Source organism: Haliotis rufescens, unplaced genomic scaffold, assembly GCF_023055435.1.
Source record: "Haliotis rufescens isolate VD_foot unplaced genomic scaffold, xgHalRufe1.0.p SCAF_19, whole genome shotgun sequence".
NCBI classification, from domain to species: domain Eukaryota; kingdom Metazoa; phylum Mollusca; class Gastropoda; order Lepetellida; family Haliotidae; genus Haliotis; species Haliotis rufescens.
This window is the reverse complement of record NW_025963879.1, coordinates 17736310-17759040: the sequence shown is the minus strand read 5'-3', so window position 1 is coordinate 17759040 and position 22731 is coordinate 17736310. Positions and strand designations below refer to the sequence as shown.

Here is a 22731-nt window from a genome sequence, read left to right as displayed (position 1 = left end):
ATAAGCCATGGTGTTTTTGTTATGGAAATAGAACACTTGGTAAATGTGAAAAATATAAATCGTTTTAATGCAAAACATATGTTGATTAATTGTGATATTTTTATATTTTTGTCTATGACACTTCTAGGTTAACACTTTTATTGTGGAAAAAGTACAAGAAAATTAGGTTCATTTCCGTGTGAACTTGCCCTTTAAGTGTAAAAAGTACTGCTAACAGCTTCAGTAGCAGAGCAATTAGTGATGTCATTTGATTGTGACGTCATGGTAACCAATGACGTCGCAGTGGTCTGCAAAGCATTGTGATGCAATTTCAATTGCACCCAAGCGATATTATCTCCTCATTCGTCACCACCCGCCCCTTTCCGTAACCTCCAAGAAGACTCGTCCCCCTATCGATGAATGTTATGTTCGAAAATACGACAAACCAATCAGAATGCGCGTATGATTTCAAGTTCTTCGTCAAAGAATCCCTCAGAAATAATTTTTGATTTAATTTACATATGTCTTGCATCTAAAAATATACCCAGGACACAGTTAAATGTGTTCAATCATACTGTATAATTTCGCATGTCCCGGGGTGCTTTAAATTGCTTCTGAAATATATGTAATATGTGGGGAAATATATGTGAACCATTACGCAACGAGTTGATAATTGTTTTAGGTATGCCCGTTTACGCTAAGACGGAACCCGGTCACAAAAATGGCCACGAGAGGGGCACGAGTCGCTATTCGGCTTGTCCCGGAATAACACGAGTTGGTCACGAATGATTATCTCCTATGAGAGCCAGTTTTGGATGATAAATGTAGTGCATGAACATGATGAAGAGACCAGGCAAAAATTAGAAATTTGCTTTGTAGTTCTTCGTTGCGTGGCGAGTGTACTGGGTATATTACTTCTGTCACAAAAGCTGCAATCAAACAACACAATCTTTTTTTGTGCCGTAACCTCCTTTTCAGCTCAGTTTAGTATTTGTTTGGTTTTTATTTGATATAATAAATAATACTTCGCTAATTAGTATTACCTTTCCTAATGGCTTGCAAAAGAACGTGTGCAATCCACCACCGCCCCTTTACCATAGAGATATTAACATATAGCAAGGAATACTATAGAAAAATAAGTCGTTCATTCTCTGATGATCAAATATTGTATTTATATTTTCAACGTCCGTATAGTCATTTTATAGACAATACCATAGACCACATGATCAATTGATACATTTTACGGTGGCCGTCCCGACACTATAAGTTCATTTGTACACGTGTTGAGATATACAGATTTTACATCCGCTTCAGCAGAGGCTATTCCATTTACAGAGAGGGGATGCACTTAAAATTAAATCAAAATGTTCGATGAATGCACATTATTAATCCGGAAACAACTTGCTTTTAGAAACCCAAACTTAGTCAAATAATCATATTTTTTGCTTAAATACCAAATATTACCAAATGATTCGTTGTCTGAATTGTATACGTTAACACGATCGGTGTGGTTTAATTAAATTTATATTTGATTCCAGGTTAGATTTGCCCCTAGCTACCTCTCCGGGCAGACGCTCTATCCACTAGACCACGGAGCACGGAGGCGGTCAGCATGAAAATGATGTGTATCTTCGTTAAGTATTTGCCCCCCTTGAATTCCAGGTTAGATTTGCCCCCAGCTATCTATGCTTGCTGTGCGAAGCAACTAAACAGATCATGATCAGGTGGATTGCGTGCCCATACATCAATTGAATGGGATACTGCTCATAATATCAATCTCCGGTTTGTCCGGTGCAGATAAGATTATGTACAGGCCGCCATCAATTATGTTTGAATATTGCTCAGTCCGGCGTTAAACAAAAAGCAAGCAAATATGGTAACTTGTATCTAAATCTTCCCCTCAACTCGTGCTTGAAACTATCGGAAGGAAGATATTGCTTAAAAAAAAGGGAAGATTCTGTAAGAGCCTGTACAGGTGGGAAATGTATTAGATAAATTAATAGCAGATCAGTTCGAGAAAGCAAGATCTTACAGTCAGTTTCATGCCCATTATTTCAGCTTCCAAACAGCAAGAATCTCAAAAGGGGCAAACTTGAACCGTAAGCAGATTACCACAGGGTGTGGAAGTCTCAGTTTTCAGCTTTCTAACAGCAACGATTTGAAGGAAAAATAACTTTAATAAACACATGAGATTGAATGGTACATTTATACTCACTAGGTTTTACCTATTTTATATCATTATTAACATATATTTTGAAAATTATACACATTTGCGGGTCATATATATATAACAGTGGTTTTGATCGGTTATTTTAACGTTTCGCCCCTCATTCCCCCACCCCCATAACCCTCCCCCACCCCCTTTGATATCAAATATATCAACACGAGTTGACAAAAGTGGAAAATCTCTGAGGCTTGCGTCCCGTCTCCAACCCACCCCCACCCCAACAATATTTTGAATACATTTGTTGATTCATCACCGATGATCCTCTTTCCACCGATTGGCATAACTTGAAGGCGTTTGGTTGTCTGCTCTCTAATAGACGGTTACCCAGTGTTCGTTTGCTCTCGACAGAGAACCAGTCTAACTGAGTAGTAACTCTTCAGGGTTAAAGTTAGAAAATCATCAGTTTAGGAGCAGAACAAAATAACTATGCCCAAATAACCGTTAAAGCTGTGTAAACATTCGACCACGTGAGGGTAAACGCATGCGAAATGCCATACAAAACATCTCTTGGCCTACATGTCAGACTGTCAAACAATTTTATTCATCTTTCACCAATTTTTAGCATGTATTATGAACACCGGAAGTCGGTGGTCGTACAGGTAAACATAAACAAATCGACTGACGCAGCCTTACGTGCATTAGGGGACCTAGTCAGTGCGCATGAATAGACCATGGTGGCTGTCGATCCTTTACCTGATCCTTATCAAAGTGTCACTTGTTGACGGTTTAGTTTATCGCTCCTGTCCTACATGTGCCAATGACGTTAATATAACCGCGAATCGTACACCAACCACCAACACGAGTCGGAACGACCAAAACAAAGAATGGCATCAGGTGGTTGTGGTAACAACGTTATAGACATAGATGGCTTTGATTTATCGGAAATTTTAAAAATCGCTGATGATGTTGAATGTCGTGGTGGTGCCGTCGTGGACGGCGGGTGTCGTGGTAGTGTTGAGACTGGTAATGGGCCGAGAAGTGGAGAGGATCTCAACTCTCACATTGATGGAGAAGTTTCAGGCTGTGGGAGTATTGATGAAAAAGAAGTTTCTCACGACAAACAAGAGACACAAAAAGATGTAAGTGTCCAATAGTTTTAGTTTCTGCAGAATAATCCTTTAAGTTGTATGGCAGTTGTTTCAAAACTCAGCAGTTGAATATCTTAAATTTGGCAAAGTTTTGTTTATTCATGTGAATCCGTAATCTACAAAAAAATAATTCCTCTTTGTAAAATTGAAAAAATGATCAAAAGTTGATTACAGTAATCCCAAAGATGTTCATTTAATCTCTTGATTCAACTGATCCTTAAAATTGTCACTGTACTATTTTGAAAAAATATCTGTTACAGTATACAATATCTAGATCTGTATGGTACTGTTACATGACCTTGTCGTGTAGATGTTAAACTACATAAGAGCAAGATGACATGGAAGGTAAAATGAGTAATGTTTCACGGGGTCTATGTGACCTGTGCTGTACAATAACTTGTGTACTTTACAGACTATTCATAAGAAGATGGCTACAGCAGTGGACTTGCTGAGACGAGCAGTTGAGAGTGAGAAGAGTGCAGACAATAAGGAGTCCTTCAGACTTTACAAGGATAGTATTGAGATTCTGCTGGAAGCTTTAAAAAGTATGGATATTAGACCTTTTAATTTTGATTACCGTATTCTACATAAAAAGCGCTCCGCTCTAATAGTCGCCCACGGCGATATTTGTTAATATATTGGCTAGTGAACAATCCCAAGTAGCACCCCTTCCGATTGATCAATGTACACAAGACTTATTTATTTGTGTATAATACACATTCATGTGTTTTATGCACCCTTAATTATGGACAATTAAATCCTGGAAAATATATCTGCTGTGTATAACACACAGACTTTTCTTTTGCATCATTTCAGGCTGTCAACGTAAACCACAAAATTTACCATCTTTCAACTCTGTTTTTTCTCACTAAAATTATATTCTAATAAGAGCCCCCTATTTCTTATTTTGAGAGCGCCCTGGGCCCCTATTGCATTGAATACGGTAATTGGTTTACAAACTACAGTTCAGTGTAGTTGGTTGAAAATAAAATATAAGTAATTTTTAGCTTCCAGACTAGTACTGCTACAAATGATTGAAAAACAACTGTTTAATTGAATTCTCGAAGTTGGTGAGTAAATAAGAAAAATGTACAACGTCATGGATGACAACTTCTAGTTTATTGCACTGGTGACATATCCATTTTACACCATTCTTGTTTTATCCTGTTAATACTGAGCACCAGGCAGGGTGACAACAAGTACCATTCTTTTAATGTCTTTGGTATGACGCGGTCAGGGCATGAAACCAATGACCTGGTCTCCAGGCAGACTCTCTATCCAATAGACCTCGTGGGTGTACTCATGTAAATTTCAAGCTTTCATTTGTCAGGAGGTTTTCAGATTCATTTACAGATTTCAGAGCTACAGATTAGCTGCGTATTTCCATTAAATAACCCCCCGAAAATATTCAAAACCCAATTACTTTCAATTAATTTGCGTACAGAAACACATGTATTAAATGAAAAACTCATATGTATAAAAACAGCACACATATATACCCAATGAAACATTTTTCCAACAAAACTAATTTCCGAAACACAACTACGAGCAAATTTAGTTCCGAGTCAAGCCTATATTTTCAACCGTTATATACATCTAATACATTATTTCATATTTTTTTTAAATCTCAAAATTAATGTTTACTCATTTTTTGGAAAACCCAAAAGAGTGATGAATAGATGAGTGAAAAAATATTGGATAGCCAATGAAAAATGTAATAACCCAATTGAATTAAAAACTGTCAAGTAAAAACTCAATTGCTCAAAGGTTATCTGGAGCTCTGGATTTTCATGTATTCAATTTGTTAATAGTTTACATGCCAAAATGATAACAAATGTAATATGCAATGACTTGGATATATGATATTTTGCGCACATATCATGATAAAAAGGAATGATTTTTTTGTTACGTTTATTTTCAGAAACAGGCAAAAAGGGAAGGTTAAGAACTCTATTAACGACAAAGATAAAAGCCTTATTGACCAAAGCAAAACATTTAAAAGACCAAATCACAGAAAAAAGGTGAGCGTGAAAATACTACGTGACTTCCACTACTAATGCCTACTACGACTACCACCTGCTGAAACTACTACTACTACCATATTCTTTTACTACTACCACCGCTACTACCACTGCTTCTACTGTAACTGCTGCTACTACTACAACTACTGCTACTACTACTACCACTACTACTTCTACTACCACTACTTCTGCTACTACTACTACTACAACCACAACTTTTGCTACAGCTACTATTACTACTAATACTACCTCTACTGCTACTACTACTTCCTCTACTACTACTACTACTACCACTACTTCTGCCACAGCTACTACCACAACTTCTGCTACAGCTACTATTACTACTAATACTACCTCTACATCTACTACTACTTCCTTTACTGCTGCTACTACTACTACTTCTACTACGAGGTCATTGTGTTAAGCGCTGAAACCAAGGGCATGAGTATGAATAGAGCTGCATTAGTGGTAGAAAAAACTGTATTGTTGGCAGTTATCGACTACTGCTACTGCTCCTACTGTTAAAACAACTACTGTTACTTTTTCTATCAATACAACTGCTACTAGTTCTCTTACTACTTCTACTATTTCTTCCATTACTTTTTCTGCAACTATTTCTACTTGAAATGAGACCCATAATTTAAACGGAGTAGAGAGTTTTCATATTTTGTCATTTTCTGTGAGTATAAAGACAATATAAATGCTGAAAGTTAATGTTTGCAGATTTGCCTTAGATATTGTTGCAAATATGTGTATATGATGGTTTGTAGAGAGGCCAGTGTGTTAAGTAAGGTGCCCCAAAGGTCAGATGAATATGATGAAGCCACGCTAAGGAAGAGGGATTACCTGGCAGGTAGGTACACCGACACCTGCTGGTAGGTACACTGACACCTACTGGTAGGAACACTGACACCTGCTGGTAGGTACACTGACAACTGGTAGGTACACTGACACCTGCTGGTAGGTACACTGACACCTGCTGGTAGGTACACTGACACCTACTGGTAGGAACACTGACACCTGCTGGTAGGTACACTGACAACTGGTAGGTACACTGACACCTGCTGGTAGGTACACTGACACCTGCTGGTAGGTACACTGACACCTGCTGGTAGGTACACTGACACCTGCTGGTAGGAACACTGACACCTGCTGGTAGGTACACCGACACCTGCTGGTAGGTACACCGACACCTGCTGGTAGGTACACTGACACCTGCTGGTAGGTACACTGACACCTGCTGGTAGGAACACCGACACCTGCTGGTAGGTACACTGACACCTGCTAGTAGGTACACTGACACCTGCTGGTAGGAACACTGACACCTGCTGGTAGGAATACTGACACCTGCTGGTAGGTACACTGACAACTGCTGATAGGTACACTGACAACTGGTAGGTACACTGACACCTGCTGGTAGGAACACTGACACCTGGTAGACACTGACAACTGGTAGGAACACCGACACCTGCTGGTAGGTACACTGACACCTGGCAGGTAGGAACACTGACACCTGCTGGTAGGAACACTGACACCTGCTGGTAGGAACACTGACACCTGCTGGTAGGAATACTGACACCTGCTAGTAGGAATACTGACACCTGCTGGTAGGTACACTGACAACTGGTAGGTACACCAACACCTGCTGGTAGGAACACTGACACCTGCTGGTAGGAATACTGACACCTGCTGGTAGGAACACTGACACCTGGTAGACACTGACAACTGGTAGGAACACCGACACCTGCTGGTAGGTACACTGACACCTGGCAGGTAGGTACACTGACACCTGCTGGTAGGAACACTGACACCTGCTGGTAGGAACACTGACACCTGCTGGTAGGAATACTGACACCTGCTGGTAGGTACACTGACAACTGGTAGGTACACCGACACCTGCTGGTAGGAACACTGACACCTGCTGGTAGGTACACCGACACCTGCTGGTAGGTACACCGACACCTGCTGGTAGGAACACTGACACCTGCTGGTAGGAACACTGACACCTGCTGGTAGGAACACTGACACCTGCTGGTAGGTACACCGACACCTGCTGGTAGGTACACCGACACCTGCTGGTAGGAACACTGACACCTGCTGGTAGGAACACTGACACCTGCTTGTAGGAACACTGACACCTGCTGGTAGGTACACTGACAACTGGTAGGTACACCGACACCTGTTGGTAGGAACACTGACACCTGGTAGACACTGACAACTGGTAGGAACACTGACACCTGCTGGTAGGTACACTGACACCTGGCAGGTAGGTACACTGACACCTGCTGGTAGGAACACTGACACCTTGTAGGTACACTGACACCTTGTAGGTACACTGACACCTGGTAGGTACACCGACATCTTGATGGTACATTGACACCTGGTAGGTACACTGACATTGTAATGTTTCTCACTCTTTTGCAGGTTTCATAGAGGATCCGAATGAGAAACTAAACCGGTCCAATATTGTTGGACAGGAGGAAGCTGTAAGTCGCCTTATGGAACACCTCGTTTTGCCTTCGATGTATCCACAATTATTTCGTAAGTGTGGATTTTGTATGACACTTGGTTCTAGCTGCTACAGGAATCCAGATGTTTGATGATGCATTGTTTGATTTGCCAAACTTCTGTTCCAATCTCATTAAAGTCAGATCTCTTACTCTGATATAACACCTTTCTGCATGAACATGTGACAACTGAATGGAAGATTGTATCCTGTGAACTTTCTCATCAGCAACTCAACATTTGTGTTGAGTGTGTGCTTTAATTTGTTATCATCATCTACCCGAGGCAAGGGAGTTCCCTGACTATTTCAGAACATTTCAGCGACTAAAATGATCCATCTTCTCGAGGCAAAGGAGTTAACTGATTGTAAAAGTAGGCAGGAATTTCCAGGCTTGATTTTAGCTTTATGAATTATGCCCCTTCTCTGTCCCTCCTGTTGACCAATCAGATTCCATTTCTCGTATCTCTTGCATTTGCTTCAAATAAAATGGCAGCGCTCAGTCAAGATGATCTCATCAATAATCAAGATCTATATTGTAATAAAACAGGTTTTACCTCGTGAAGTGCGTCAAATCACTTGAGCACCTTGATTAAAATCTTGAAAAGATGTGCACAATATCTAACGACACCCAGTTGGCGGTACACATGGTTTGCAAATCCTTCAGTCGACCGAAATCTGCACGTTGAAATCCATGTCGTTTACCCAGTTTGATTGGACTATGCATAAACTTGTTAGTCCGGTTTGTCCGGAATTCCAGCCAAGATCGGCAAGCGTGGGAGCAAACTGGACTTTTGTAGTCAGTTAACGCCCTTGCCTCAGGAAGATGGTTATCATTGAAGTTACCCAATTCAGTTGGTAAAGATACGAAGCTGATTTGTTTAGAAAGCTGACTTCTGCATGATGGGGTCAAGAACCCATGCATCCTTCATTTAGAATGGGCAGTCAGTTTCCTCAGGGTTCACCTGACACAAGCTTCAATGGAAGGGGTTGTACGACTTCATGCAGACATATTGATGAGGATCACTGACCTTTCCACCCTCCCTCATTTTGATGAAATCTCCCAGTCTCCCCCATGAGAGACTAGCTATTTCTCCTACAAAACAGTATTTTTCATTAAACATTTGGCTCCATTTTCACACGAGTAAAAACAGAACAGGAAGTTTACAATTACGGAAATCTGTATGATTCCTCCCGATCTGTCTGGGAACCTGGATTAGCGACTCCTATAATCATTAGACCCGGATGGACCTTTGTCTAGTAATCAACTGGTACTGAAATCCATGTGATTAATGATTTAACTATGTAAACTGTAAAGAAAACTCAGATAGTCCTTACAGGTGCCTGAAGAGTTGAACTTCAAATGAATAATCAGCTGAGTACTTTTCACTTCCTGAAATGAACTGTTCATGTTCTTAGTGTGTTTATTCCGTATCTGACTTTATTGGTTTTCAGGTTTATCAGAAACTATGTTTAAATGTCAATATACCTCAAAGTTACGCCATTGAACACAAATGAAATGAAAACAAAATATGACCTGCAAATGCCATCTTCAGAAGCAGCACAATCTATGATTGGTTGATTCGGTTGTCGAAAAAACGAGTTACACGATCAGGATTCCTCATCTGGTTTCAAAGTCAGAAGTAAAACTTATGTTCATTTGCCTTTTGGCTGACGTCGTGACTCGTCTGCCCAGAAATATCAAGACCTTGAACTGTGTCAAATTTCACGAGAATGTATAATTTTTCACAAAACAATTGGGTAATAATTTGCATACAAGTCAACCAATGAGGTTAATAAACGTCAAGGTCTGAAAGGTCAACAACGACAATACATTTTATTCATAAATCGGGTAGAATAAGTATCGTACATTGACATCATGAGCATCGTACGTTGACATCACGGGCATCGTGCATTAACATCATGAGCATCGTACGTTGACATCATGAGCATCGTACATTGACATCATGAGCATCGTACGTTGACATCATGAGCATCGTACGTTTGACATCATTGGCATCGTACATTGACATCATGAGCCTCGTACGTTGACATCATGAGCATCGTACATTAACATCATGAGCATCGTACGTTTGACATCATGAGTATCGTACATTGACATCATGAGCATCGTACATATGACATCATGAGCATCGTACATTGACATCATGAGCATCGTACATTGACATCATGAGCATTGTATGTTTGACATCATTAGCATCGTACATCGACATCATGAGCCTCGTACGTTGACATCATGAGCATCATACATTAACATCATGAGCATCGTACGTTTGACATCATGAGTATCGTACATTGACATCATGAGCATCGTACATTGACATCATGAGCATCGTACATTGACATCATGAGCATCGTATGTTTGACATCATGAGCATCGTACATTTGACATCATTAGCATCGTACATTGACATCATGAGCATCGTACATTGACATCATGAGCATTGTACATTGACATCATGAGCATCGTATGTTTGACATCATGAGCATCGTACATTGACATCATGAGCATCGTACGTTGACATCATGAGCATAGTACATTGACATCATGAGCAACATACGTTGACATCATGAGCACCGTTCATTGACATCATGAGCATCGTACGTTGACATCATGAGCATCGTACGTTGACATCATGAGCATCGTATGTTGACATGAGCATCGTACGTTGACATGAGCATCGTACATTGACATCATGAGCATTGTACGTTGACATCATGAGCATCGTACATTAACATCATGAGCATTGTATGTTTACATCATGAGCATTGTACGTTGACATCATGAGTATCAAACATTGACATCATGAGCATCATACGTTGACATCATGAGCATCGTACATTGATCTCATGAGCATCGTACGTTGACATCATGAGCATCGTATGTTGACATCATGAGCATCAAACATTGACATCATGAGCATCATACATTGACATCATGAGCTTAGTACATTGACATCATGAGCATCGTACGTTGACATCATGAGCATCGATCTACCCAGTTTGGATACAATGACATGCATGAACCAAGCCAACGAGCTTCATCCGCCAATCCTGTCAGTCACCTGTTACGACACATGGGTTACTGAATACCAATTCTCAACCAGAATTTCACATGTGCATTTTGCTTTACATTCGATTTTCTACAGGGTGCCATTAATATAGGGCTGTAATACTGCTGGCTGGCATTAACTCACTCACTCACTCAGTTTTAGCTCACCTGACTGTCATGTAGAGCGTGTGTTGTTTCTCTGTGTCGTCCATCAACCAATATTTGTAATGACAAGTAACAGATTGTATATTTTGATATGTTGTGAGATATTTGACAACCTTGACCTTCGTGTACTGCTGTGGCTGCCATAAGTCCCCTTCAGAGCCAGTTATGTATGCATAAATTTGTACTATATAGAATACACAAGGTTATGGTGTGTGAAAGCCCGACTTTGACCATGACATGGCTGTGGTACTGTACAAATGCATAAAGTCATACTCATTTAATATTGTGGCATTTCAGAAAATCGTCGGATGCCAGGCAATATCCTGTTATATGGGGTAAGTGGGTGAATACTTAAACTTTTTAAATTTTTTCGATAGGTTATTTCTGCTATGTTAAAAAATATTCTATTTACTAGAAGAGCATGTTTATGGAAAAGAATGAATAAATACTTCCTCTTGTCACATTCGAAAACACAAACTTAGTTTCTTATTGCTGTTCCCTGCCCACACAAGAGAGTGATAGATATGAGCGTAACTCGTAAACTGTTCAATAATGACGAGTGGGGGTCGGGTAGCCTATTGGTTAAAGCGTTCCAGGGTTCGATTCCTGACATGGGTACAATGTGTGAAGCCCATTTCTGGTGTCCCCCGCCGTGATATTGCTTGAATATTGCTAAAAGCGGTGTGAAACCATACTCACTCACTCACTCTGTGTATGCAGACAAGTGTTGAAGGCAAGTGCCTTTTACTATTTTTGTAAGATTGGTATTTTTCGCATTAGAATGGAAGAAATCACTGTCAACCTAAATTTGTTGTAACACGCAACTTAATCAAGGTAATGATCGGGCTCTGTGACTTTGATGATTCTGAACATCGTACTCTAACAGTTAAGGCCTGACTGTGGGTGTGTTTTGGTTCATTGAGGTATGAATCGGAAAACTGATGTGCTAACTGTATGAATCCGCTTCCTTTAGAAGAATCAAAGCATCTGAGCAGCAGTTGTTGTTGTTTCAGCATCCAGGGACTGGCAAAACGATGGCACTGCGAGCTGTTGCCTCTGACATTCCTGATTTTACTTTCTTCAAATTGTCTATATACGACTTCATGAACAAGTATGAACCAGATGAGGCACGGTATGTAGGATTGACATGCCCGCATTGGGTCTTTGTGGCCAGTGTTCATCTATGTTAGGATGATGATGATGATGATTATGACCAATTCGTCAGTATTTTCTAAGGCCTTCACTTTTTTCCAAAGCATCGGTACCTGGGGATTCATGCTGATTCATCTTCCCAAGCCTCCACTAGCCTTTCTAACAAAGTCACATTTCCACCCTTGTCACATCAAGCCCACTTTCCTGTGCTAAATATGATTGGACTATAGCACATATCAATAGTCCAATCAGAGAATGTTTCACAAAATCACCTTTGTATGAAAGTGACTGACCTCTGCCTGTCTTTGTTGACACGAATATGTCTTTTTCATCTTTTAAACCCCCCAACGATTGCCTATGTTTTTGTGTCAGGGATGAAATTGCAAAAATGTTTTTGTTATCTGATCGACTAGGTCGTCGCCTATGGTAGTTGCCTATGGTAGTTGCCATCTTTGTGAAGCTATACGAGATAAGAACAGCGATCTGATTAGATGTCATGTTTTCATTACAAGGGGCACAACTCATGATCTACGCGAGGTGGCGCCAGGGTCGCGCCAAGAAAAGTGGCCTTGGTGTGGCAAGGGTAGAAACTAGGCTTTGATATAGGATAGTGGACACCCTTGCTTCGGGAAGGTGATGGGGATTCTGGCCTAGAATAGGTCCCCAGCAACCTATACTTGTGTTAAGGGGAAACTAAATTGATCGGATGGTCATTGTATCTCAGTTAAAGTGGATACTCGTGATGTTATTCATAGATGGAATATTGCTGACTGAAGCATTAAACAGCAAACAATGTAAACGAGGTATCAGTGTAATTGTTTGATTGGCATTCTAGGAGTTGGTGAGTAAGTAAGAAAACATACAACTTTATGGATAACATTGAAACGTTGCTATATGCAAAAAAAAACAGAAGTTATAATCCATACAGTTGTACATTTTCTTAAGTATCAGTTCATTGTGTTTCCTTGTGCTATGGGGGCGGTCGGGTAGCCTAGTGGTTAAAGCGTTCGCTCGTCACGCTGAAGACCCGGGTTCGATTCCCGACATGGGTACAATGTGTGAAGCCCTTATCTGGTGACCCCAGCCGTGATATCGCTGGAATATTGCTAAAAACGGCATAAAACCATACTCACTCACTCCTTGTGCTATGATACAAGTATCAAATCGGAAGGTGATATTTTGATACAAAATGAGATATGTATGTATCAGATGGGTATGTTATATTGTTCCAAACTGACATGCAGAGGTTACCCCTGAAATTAGTTTTTTTGTCTTTTGTGAAATCAGTAAATGACCACACACGATCAATGAATAATTAGCAAATAATATTGAAACACAAAATTTTAGGTTTACGATCACCTTAGGCCATACAATGGGTCAAATACGTGGCAGCAGCTACAGTAAATAACAGACTCCATGACACAAGTCATTGCACTCACAAAACGTCCAGAATTATCGTGAAAGATGCTGTGCTCCAAATCCCAAATAGTGTTGGAACCTGGCAGGAATTCAGTGTGTTCAGTCAGGTATCCAATTTTTACTTACAAGTATATAAATATGTGAAGCCCATTCCTGGTGTCCCCCGATGTGATATTGCTTGAATATTGCTAAAAGCGCATAAATCCATACCCACTCACTCACTCACTACATGTAGATAAACTGCAAGTCTGGTCATACAAGGCCTTCAATCTCCCTCCCTGCCTTCAAGAAACCGTCCCAACCCCAAGCCACTCGAATGATCGAGTTTTGTATGTTTGTAAACAGCCAGGGGAGGTAACTCTAGTCACACTTCCTGATAAAATCTTGTCACTTCAGCACTCAATATTTGACGAGCATTTTAGTCACGTGCTGCCACATCTTCCAGAGAGCCGTTAAAATCCAGGGTAGAATAGGTTTTCAGCTACCCATGCTTGCCGTAAAAGGCAACTATGCTTGTAATAAGAGGCGACTAACGGGATCAGGTGGTCAGACTTGCAGCCTTGGCTGGAGCATGTCATCGTATCCCAATTGTGGGGATCGATGCTCATGATGTCAATCACTGGATTGTCCAGTCCAGACTTGATTATTTACAGACTGCCGTCATAAAATTGGAATATTGCTGAGTGCGGCGTTAAACAACAAACAAACAAACAAACCATATGTCTGCATCACCATCCTCTCTCTCTCAATATTGCAAAGGACCCTGTAAGGACCCAGCCCCATATTGCTTGTTACACATGCACAGAAAGGGACAGGATAGGGATGCACAGCAGGATGAACTCGTGAGGAATTAAATACGATGGCCTCCCAGAATTGATGACCACTATTCAATGATTGCAGGAATGTTCGGGAACTGTTCATGATGGCGAGTGAGAGAAAGAACTGCATCATCTGCCTTGAGGATGTTGACAGGATACATCGAGATGAATCAGACCTCAGATTGAGAAGCATCTACACTGAGTTGATGGTGCAGATGGAAGGCTATGCCAAACAGGTCAGGGTTGTGTTTGTCACACAGAGACCCTGGAACCTTAAGAGGCCGTTCAGGAGAAGGTAACTCACCTCTGTAACTCCACTCCGTAACTGGATTTGCCACGTGAAAAACTCTAGATATGTCGTACTGGCTGAATCCTTATCAATGTCCAATTCTGCCTTAGAATAGATCACCAGAAAATGAATCGACTAATTGGATCAAGCTTGGTGATTTTGGTTGCCTCTGTGCCATCATACTCCGACATCGTGGAGCGATGCATATAAGGACTGCCTCTGTGGTCTAGTGGTAGAGCGTCCGCCCAGAGAGCGGAAGGTCCGGGGTTCGATCCCCAGCCACGTCATACCAAAAGATGTTAAAAGATGGTACTTGTTGCTCTGCATTTAGCATGTTTAGGGGCTAAAGCAAGGACTGGTCGGCTCGGAGTCAGTATAATGTGTCTGTCTGGGGTATTCATGTTAAACTGCAGCATGGTATCTCAGTGGGCTAGCACTATAAATTGGCATCAGTTCCGACTAGTACAAGCAGACACACACACACACACATGCATGCATGTCGCTATATAAGTGCAATAATCTTGGATACGACGTTAAACCCCATTTCACCTCACCTCACCTGATGCATATAATATCAATCACTGGATTTTACTAGCTGCTGTCATATAGCTGGAATTTTTGCTGCGTGCGGCGGAAACAATGATTATGGAATTGTGTTTTTATGTTGTCTTCATTTGCTTGTCTCGAACTAGGGACCACATGAGATAATGTTTTTTATGGATGCGAAGACTGTGTTAATCGGTTTCAATAATTATGCCCTATCATGACAATCCTTAAGACAGGTGTTGAAAGATATAACGGAATAGAGTATTTGTTGAAATCTACTCTTTGTTTGAAGGCTATCATCGAGGATTTACTTTCAACTGCCAACTAAAGGAGAACGGATTAATATTTTGAAAGCCAACCTGAAGGAAACTAACCACAAGTTGACAGAAAAAGATTTTGACCAAATTGGGGACCGAACTGCATCGCTTGGGTAGGTTGAAGAAAATGAAGTGCTGTTATAGGATCACAGATAGGTACACAGGGTACCAACTTAAAGTCATAATGGACCACATCCGTTGTCTAGTGGTAGACTGCCCGCTTTGAGAGAGGAAGGTCAGGGGTTCGATCCCCGGCCACGTCCTAGCAAAAGACGTTAAAAGATACTTGTTACCCTGTCTGGCTCGGCATTAAGGGGCTAAAACAAGGACTGGTCGGCTTGGAGTCAGTATACTTTGTCTGAGTTGGGTATTCATGTTAAACTGCGGCATGGTATCTCAGTGAGCTACCACTATAAATCAGCATCAGTCTGGACTAGTACAAGCAAGCACACACACACACACACACACACATGCATATACATCGCTATATAAGTGCAATAATCTTGGACGCGACGTTCAACCTAATTTCACCTCACCTCACCTCTGATGGTATTATTATCATGACATTCAAGAAAACAAGAATAGTCATTTTAACATGTATGCACGTCACTATATAAGTGCAATAATCTTGGATGCGACATTAAATCCCATTTCACTTTCTGATGACAAAAGTCTGAGATAAAAACATCCTGTTTGAAAGTCTTGAATCCTCTTGCTGAGACTGCCTATTGACCCAAGCCCAGTCACTCTTTAGTAGTAGTATTTCCTGGGAGCATTTGTGCCAGGATTTATTTATTTGTTGCTTAACACCGCACTCAGCAATATTCCAGCTTTGTCATGGCGGTCTGCAAATAATCAAATCTGGACCAGACCATCCAGTGATTGACATCACGAGCACTGGTCCATGCAATTTGGATCATTGACATTCATCAACCAAGTCAGCGAGCTTGACCCCCAGATCCTGTCAGTCGCCTCTTACGACAAGAATAGTCTCCTTAAAAGGCAAGCATGAGTTGCTGAAGACCTATTCTTCCCCGGTTCTTCATGAGTCCAGGAAGTGTTTGATAATATGATTCCTATGATTGTATATTTCAGAGGCTATCGGTGCACACAGGCTGACATGGTGGCATTAAGCAGGGAGATCATGATGCAGGTGGTGCGCCGAGTTCAGTGTGCCAAGTATTTCAGAAAGGTGCATTCAGTGTTACTTTTAAAAGCTCACTTCGATACTGGGGGGCACAGGTGGCCAGTCCTCTAAGGTGCTGCGATTCGCTGTGCAGAGTTACGTCCCTTGGGCACACCAGAAACCTATGATTGTGGGTTCGAATCCCCGTTCGCCCCGATTATGTTACTAGGTTTGTCAGCACCATACCCGTGCTCGTGGGTTTCACTGAAGTGGTAAACATCTGAGACCTGCATCACTTCGGGCTTTCCTCCCACATTAAGCTGACACGCCGCGATATAACTGGAATACTGTTAAAAGCGGCGTTAAACCCAACTCACTCACTCACTTCAATATTGTCAAAGTGAACTTGTCTCATCTGTTTTTGTCCCTTGTCTGCCCATCAACCTGTCCATCTGTCATTTTAGTACTTAATGCAAATTTTAGACTACTGAAGATATCAATATCAATGTTCCCATAATATGTTCCACATGTCCTATGTTATGGCAAGGTAGATTTTCTATTTACACTATATTCAAATGGTCATCGTCACACCTCAGTGTAGAAAACCTTTAGAGGACCTTTTGGCAAAACTCACTCACTCACTCACTCACTCACTCACTCACTCACTCACTCACTCACTCACTCACTCACTCACTCACTCACTCACTCACTCACTCACTCACTCACTCACTGTTATTTTATTTATGTTTTGAACATGTAAGAGTTCCCTTCAAGCACGGGAACCCTCTATTATAATTTTAGCCTTGACATTGGAACACAAGGAATTTCGAACCAAAGGCCTGCAATATACTTGTGTGTGTGAGTTACATTAGCATCCTGATTTTTAAGGTAACTACAACAATGAAAGGTTATGTTCTTTCAGATGGCACACCCTGTGACTAAGATCGAGGATCACTGGATGCCATGTCACCAAGATGATGAAGGAGCTGTAGAGATGACCTGGATGGATGTGGATGCAAAGAAATTTTTAGAGCCGGACATAGTAATGGTATATTTACTATTGAGGACATTGCCAACACATATGCAACATATTTCTAATGTATGAGGGTGCTGGGGATGTTGTCCTCATTATCTTCTTTGTTTCAGTGTCATATTGTCCTGTTTCAATGTGGTGTCCTGTGTTTCAGAGTGGTGTTCTGTGTTTCAGAGTGGTGTTCTGTGTTTCAGAGTGGTGTCCTGTGTTTCAGAGTGGTGTTCTGTGTTTCAGAGTGGTGTTCTGTGTTTCAGAGTGGTGTTCTGCATTTCAGAGCGGTGTACTTTGATTTCAGAGTGGTGTTCTGTGTTTCAGAGTGGTGTTCTGCGTTTCAGAGTGGTGTTCTGTGTTTCAGAGTGGTGTTCTTGTGTTTTTCAGAGTGATGTCCTGTGTTTCACAGTGGTGTTCTTAGGTTTTCAGAGTGTTGTTCTCCTGTGTTTCAGAGCGGTATTCTGCATTTCAGAACGGTGTACTTTGATTTCAGAATGGTGTCCTTTGATTTCAGAGAGGTGTTCTGTGTTTCAGAGTGGTGTTCTTGTTTTTCAGAGTGATGTCCTGTGTTTTAGAGTTGTGTCCTGTGTTACAGAATGCTGTTCAATTGTTTTTCAGAGTGATGTTCTGTGTTTCACAGTTGTGTTCTTAGGTTTTCATAGTGGTGTTCTCCTGTGTTTCAGAGTGGCGTCCTGTGTTTTAGAGTGGTGTCCTGTGGTGTTCAATTGTGTTTCAGTGTGATGTTCTCCTGTTTTTCAGAGTGATGTTCTTCTTTCTCTGGCTAACTGCAGTGGCACAGTCGAACCGGGGGAAGACAGACAGATGTCTGACTGGAGGGACATGGTTACTTAATTTCATTGACATGTTGAGTCAGCTGACCAAAATGAACTTTGCATGCCCTGGAAGCCTGGGTTTCAGTGCACTCTTATCTTCACATTTAACCTGGATGAGCACTGATAACTTTAGTACCATCTCTGTGACACAGGACCACAGACAACATTGTCACTGTGGGCTGAATTGGTGATGGGTTGGTCACAATGACTCCTGTGTATGGATCTTATGCTTATGTCAGGGACCACTAAGAGCAGCAGGTGCAGCAGCTTTAGCTTGTGATCCTGCTCCATGATGTAGAGTGATACCCGCACCTTCCACCACTTGTCATCTACCGGAGGCAAGGGAGTTACTGACTGTAAAAGTCCAGTTTCCACCCTTGCCGAACAAGGCTGGAATTTTGGGTTCGATGGTAGTGCCACCAGTGGCTATTACGAGTTATGTCCCTTCTACGTCCCTCCTATTGACCAGTCAGATTCCACCTTCCCGAAGATCATCAAATCATGTGAGCACCTTGATTACAAAAATGACAAGATTTGGAATACATCTGTTGACGCTAAGTTGATGGTACACATGCTTTGCAAATCCTGGAAGTACTTCTTATGGGCTGCATGTGGAAAGGCTCTTCTGTTACAAATGTTTATCAGCAAGACATGATGATTTTGACGAAATCAGTTGGACAGCCCGTAACTGTCATTCAGAATACCCTGCGTTAAACATTTTGATGTTACATGATTAGCAACACATTCCAAATCTGGTAAGCAATTGATTGGCTGAAAGGTCATTCTGGCATGACCCGTAATAGGATGTCACTGGATGTATAGGAGATAATATGTTATTGACCAAACCTACCTATGCATATAACTGTGATAATACAACTTTCAATGTGAAATGCTTATTCCACATTTTTTTTTTTTTTTTGATATTATCCAGTTTCTTCTTTTATATTATTTTGTATCATATGACTATAACTAACATGTTGTGCACGAAGATCCATTTCATGCATGTAATTTGGTCTAGAGTGGTGCAATCCGTTGGTCGTGACAGGATCATTTGGTCTTTGGTTCGAGTTTTCTCAAGCTGACATGCTGTGATATGACTTAAGTACTGTTCGAAACAGTATTAACTCACTTCTTTCACAATACATCTGATTATTGTTTCTTATGTATATAATTAAATAATTATTGTGATGTAAACTGCTTTGTCCTCGACTGACGAAGAGAATACAGTTGTATACTCCAAACTAGGTGAGATTATTATAAACAACAAACCAACCAAACCAACAAACGTTGTTGTGTTATCATCTTCATGGTTTTAATGTGTTTGTTTTTACACGAAATGTATATTGATGAAAGGTGCATAGCAACCCACAATCATTGAGTTGGCAGAAAAAGACCAGGTCTGATCAGAAAGTAGGCCACTGTGCCTGAGACGACTCCTACAAGCACAGGCATGGTGCTGACTGAGCAGAATACTCAAGCGTGAACCACAATGAGATGAATCTGCATAGACAGCCGACCATTACTGTCCTGTCTTGACATTCAATTTCATCTGATTGTTTGATTCAAAATAAAACTTGTCAACCCAGTGCGTTGTTCATGTTCTCCAAGTATTCCTCCATTTGCGAGGTTTTTCTTTGACAGGTACCAAAGTATGTCCATGTCCAGAGTGATGTTCCGTTTCCTTTAAGATAGATGTACCTGAGGCAAGCAGTGATTTTATTCTCCATTTTATTTTATTGAAATATGTTTATGTGTAAAAGTGGCTGTACAATGCTTGTCTTTATTTGCCTGGCCAAGACTCAATTATTTTCTGATAGCTTTGCAGTTAAAGCATCCTCTCGCCACGCCAAAGGACCAGTTTTGATTCCCCTCATGGGTACAATGTATGAAGCCTATTTCTAGGGTACCCCACCGTTATATAAACGTTGTAAAACCATACTCTCTCACTGGCTGCATTTGAACCAAATACGCAAACAGGCAGCATATTTCTGAAGGGGATAACAGATGATGCTCCGTCCTTTGCCACAAGAAGTTGTCAGCAGTGTTCAATAGGGCAAGAGGAAGCCTCAAAGATGATCCAGGATGAGGAAGACCTTCAGCTGCAACCACTATGGAGAATGTTGATGAAATACATAATATGGTTATGGATGATCGACGACTCACCATGTGTCACACAGGCAGAGCAGTGGGCATCTCTCATCAGAAAGTTGGTTGCTTGGTTGGTTTGTTGTTTTACGCTGCACTCAGCAATATTCCAGCTGTGACCGCGGCCTGTAAATAATCGGGGGGCACGGGTGGCCCAGTCGTCTAAGGCGCCACGATTTGCTGTGCAGATTTGTGTCCCTTGGGCACGCCAGAAACCTATAATTGTGGGTTCGAATCCCGGTTCGCCCCGATTATGTTTCTAGGTTTGTCAGCACCATACCCGTGGTAAACGTCTGAGACCTGCATCACTTCGGGCTTTCCTCCCACATTAAGCTGACCCGCCGTGATATAACTGGAATACTGTTAAAAGTGGCGTTAAACCCAACTCACTCACTCACTGTAAATAATCGAGTCTGGACCAGACAATCCAGTGATTGACATAATGAACATCGATCTACGAAATTGGAATACGATGACATGCTTCAAACAAGTAAGCGAGCCTGACCACCCGATCCCGTTAGTCGCCTCTTACGACAAGCATAGTCGCCTTTTACGGTAAGAATGGTTTGCAGAAGACCTTTTCTACCCCGGATCTGCACGGGTCTCATCAGAAAGTTGAGAACCTTTTGCCGAATGAACTGGAAATGACAAAGGTTTCAGCACGACGGGTTCTAAGGTTTCTGAATCCTGATCAGAAACGATCCTTGTTCATCATCTCTCGTTAGACTTTAAGTTGTTTTAAAGGAGACCCAGCTGATTTTGTTGAGCAATTTGTCACCACGGACGATTCTTTTGTGAACCACTATCAGCCAGACTGAACAACAGTCAAGGCAGTGGAAACATCTCCTCTAAAGAAGGTAAAGTCGGTTGGCTCCATCAGCTATCATGGTGATGACGTTTGTTCTCTGGGATTCCAGAGGAATCAATCCTATTGGTGGACAATCTCCTGAAATGTCAGACCATTAATGACCAATATTATGCCTAGGCAACTGTGTGAGAATATCCAGTCTAAAGCCCGGGCAAACTCACTGAAGGTGTGATGTTTCACTCGGACAATGCACTTGTTCACACATCTGTTGTCACCATAGTTGCAATGCAGGAATGTGGCTTTGAACTCCTTGAACACCCTGTTATACACCAGCATTGGCTCCATGCGATTTCCACATCTTCCCAGACTTGAAAGAACTGTCTGGAAAACATTATGCAAATGATAATGACGTCATTTATGTTGTGGAGAACCTTTTATACTACCAGGTCTTCCACTCTAGTGGGACCAAAACGTCCGCTCCACAATGCGATCGCAGTGCTAAAGAAATCTTGACACTCATACTTTGACTTACTACTGTCGCTTTGTGGAACGGGGCCCTGGGCGTTCCAGCATCGTTTACAGAAGTGTGTGGACCTCGGAGGGGATTGTGTTGAAGAATATTTAACAACTAACTCCATCAACACATTTCATCATTGTAAGGCTCAGAGCTTTTCAGCCACCCCTCGTGCCGTTGTGGAATTGTGTTCGTTTGTGAGTAATAAAGAACTAAGCATTTTGGCCCCATAACAGGTACCCCCTCTGTGGTCTCGTGGATAGAGCGTCTGTGGTTTGATTCCCAGCCAGGTCATACCAAACGACGTTAAGAGATGGTACTTGTTGTTACCCTGCCTGTCGCTCGGCATTTAGGGGCTAACACAAGGATTGGTCGGGGTGGGGTATTCATATTAAACTGTAGCATGATAGCTTAGTGGGGTAGCACTATGAGACAAGCAGCCTCACACACACACACACACGTGCATGCACATCGCTATATAGGTGCAATAATCTTGGACGCAACGATAAACCCCATTTCGCCTCACCTCACCTCTTCAAATATTCTGGAATGACCTGAATATATGACACCAGTGTGTAATCTGTCCAAAGTATGGTGACATTTACAGTGTCTGATATCGAATGAGGTCATCGCAAGGTAACCATGCTGGGCAACCCACCAATGGAGGTTATCGCATATAGGCCA

At 41.5% G+C, this 22731-nt stretch overlaps 1 protein-coding gene across 1 annotated transcript; it reads left to right on the top strand.

Annotated features, from left to right (window-relative positions):
- Window positions 1-2604: 2604 nt before the first annotated feature.
- On the top strand, window positions 2605-20165 carry LOC124137552 (vacuolar protein sorting-associated protein 4A-like). The gene is made up of 12 exons (XM_046503900.2): window positions 2605-3285; window positions 3707-3839; window positions 5216-5315; window positions 6086-6168; window positions 7740-7856; window positions 11354-11391; window positions 12070-12188; window positions 14528-14740; window positions 15573-15710; window positions 16693-16789; window positions 17646-17771; window positions 18507-20165. The coding sequence occupies exons 1-12, from the start codon at window positions 3031-3033 to the stop codon at window positions 18597-18599; spliced, it is 1512 nt and encodes a 503-aa protein (XP_046359856.2). The 5' UTR covers window positions 2605-3030; the 3' UTR covers window positions 18600-20165.
- Window positions 20166-22731: the final 2566 nt, after the last annotated feature.

Coding starts and splice junctions, on each gene's coding strand:
- LOC124137552 (XM_046503900.2), top strand. CDS start 3,031: ATGGCATCAGGTGGTTGTGGTAACAACGTTATAGACATAGATGGCTTT. Junction 3,286..3,706: donor AACAAGAGACACAAAAAGAT/GTAAGTGTCCAA, acceptor TGTACTTTACAG/ACTATTCATAAGAAGATGGC. Junction 16,790..17,645: donor GTGCCAAGTATTTCAGAAAG/GTGCATTCAGTG, acceptor ATGTTCTTTCAG/ATGGCACACCCTGTGACTAA.